Here is a 1,850-nt window from a genome sequence, read left to right on the forward strand (position 1 = left end):
CTTTATAAAAGAATAGTTAAAATAATTTTATATTAAAAAAAATCTAATAATAAACTACTCGATAACAAGATTTATTAAAATAAATTAACAACAATTTTTTTTTTTAAATTTGGTAACAAAACTGTTATATAAAAAACATGCATGAGCCGTCAATCGTTAAAACTAATAATTAAGAGAAGGTGATCTAAAAGTTAAAATATATTATTTCCATTTTATGTGCATGCCTACAAAACAAAGAAGGAAAAGTGAAGTAAATATTCTTATCCAGTGAATTGGGCACTCGAGAGCAACAAATTGTTTTACAAATATTGAGCTTTATTAAATATGAAAAAATGAAAAACATTTACAAGAGTACCCCGAGCACACAGAGTTCCATTGCTCTGTCCAATAGTTCACAGTGAGCCTATACTAGTACAGTGCCACGTGGACTCAAATGATGGCAACACCTCAGTTTGTAATGGCATGAAATTTGTGAGGAGAGGAAAATAGAGATCCTCCTGCTGTTGAAGCAGGTTCAAGGTGGCTGCTTAACCACCTTGCATGCAATTCCGAGTCCTGAAAATAGGGATTCAGATATTCCCAAATTGCATGCAATTCCGAGTCCTGAAGTTGCGATTCATCTTCTCCCTGCTGAAATTGTTGTGAGCAAGTCCTGAAAACATTCTGATCCATTTGTTCAAATTGTTCTGCACCACGTCCACCAACACTCTGAGGATTGCTTGAAGAAGAAGAATTCAACAGTTGCTGTGACGTCAAAACATCCTGAGTACATTGGAAATTCTGACCCATTTTTTGAACTTGTTCTTCACCATCCTCAAAAACACTCTGAAGACTGGGTGAAGAAGAATAATTCTGCAATTTATCCGGAGAGGCAGTAGGAGGGAAACGCAACATAACTTCAGGGCAGTTCTCCTCTAAAAATTTGACTTGTTCCGGAGTTAACGGAAGGCCCAGTGCATCAGCGCTAGGAAAACCACTTCCTCTAAATTCAGTTTTTAGTCTGCGAAATCCAAAATTCGAAAGAAATGAGGTTTCATTCATCAAAAACAATAAAAACAATAACAGCAATAACGAAACATACCGCTTTTGTTGTACTGGTGGAGATATCGAAGCCAAACGCTTTGCAAAAAGATTCGCAACAAACTCAAATTCCTCCTGAATTTTTTCTGTTCAAAATTTTAAATCACCGTTGAAATCTTGAAGACATTGTATTCTCAAAAAATAAAACATCTCGCATAAAATAAACGACTCAAGACTTGGTTTTACTCCAAATCTTTAAATAAAACCCTAGTCACAGAGCAAATCTTTAAATAAAACCCTAGACAGAATGAAAATGAACATGTTAATCCAATATTACTTGTAACTTGAGAAGAAAGAATTGTTTGAAAATAGAAAATCCACTTGCCTGATCTGTGGGCATTGTTATGTCCTTCAAGTGCAAGACGCGTGAGAAAGAGTGCGGGACAAAGCCTACATTTGTGTTGGTTAGGCAGAATATTGGAGTGGGATGCCATTTTCTTTCAAATTCACTCTCCTCTCCTCACTCACTCTGTGATTTGACGAGAATTGACGATGAGAATGTTGATGGGGCCACTCAAACTTATATAGCTCAGATATTTTGTGACAGAATAGGTGTTATATGTTGTCCACTGGATAGCTAATAAGCTTTACATGCACTACACTCCAATCCCCTTATTTCTAGGCTTTACATGCAATAAAGTTGTCCACTGGATAGCTGTTATATGTGATAAAAGCTAAATGCTCATGTTGTCCACTGGATAGCTAATAGGCTTTACATGCACTACCTTCCAATCTCCTTATTTCTAGGTTTACATGCACTAAGTAATTTT

At 35.9% G+C, this 1,850-nt stretch overlaps 1 protein-coding gene across 1 annotated transcript; it reads right to left on the reverse strand.

Annotated features, from left to right (window-relative positions):
* Positions 1–303: 303 nt before the first annotated feature.
* LOC131063098 (uncharacterized) lies at positions 304–1,603 on the reverse strand. The gene is made up of 3 exons (XM_057996871.2): positions 1,406–1,603; positions 1,082–1,166; positions 304–1,000 (listed from the first exon to the last, which is right to left on the reverse strand). The coding sequence occupies exons 1-3, from the start codon at positions 1,512–1,514 to the stop codon at positions 448–450; spliced, it is 747 nt and encodes a 248-aa protein (XP_057852854.2). The 5' UTR covers positions 1,515–1,603; the 3' UTR covers positions 304–447.
* Between the last annotated feature and the right edge of the window lie 247 nt (positions 1,604–1,850).

The sequence above is a fragment of the Cryptomeria japonica genome, chromosome 11 (assembly GCF_030272615.1).
Source record: "Cryptomeria japonica chromosome 11, Sugi_1.0, whole genome shotgun sequence".
NCBI classification, from domain to species: Eukaryota; Viridiplantae; Streptophyta; class Pinopsida; order Cupressales; family Cupressaceae; genus Cryptomeria; species Cryptomeria japonica.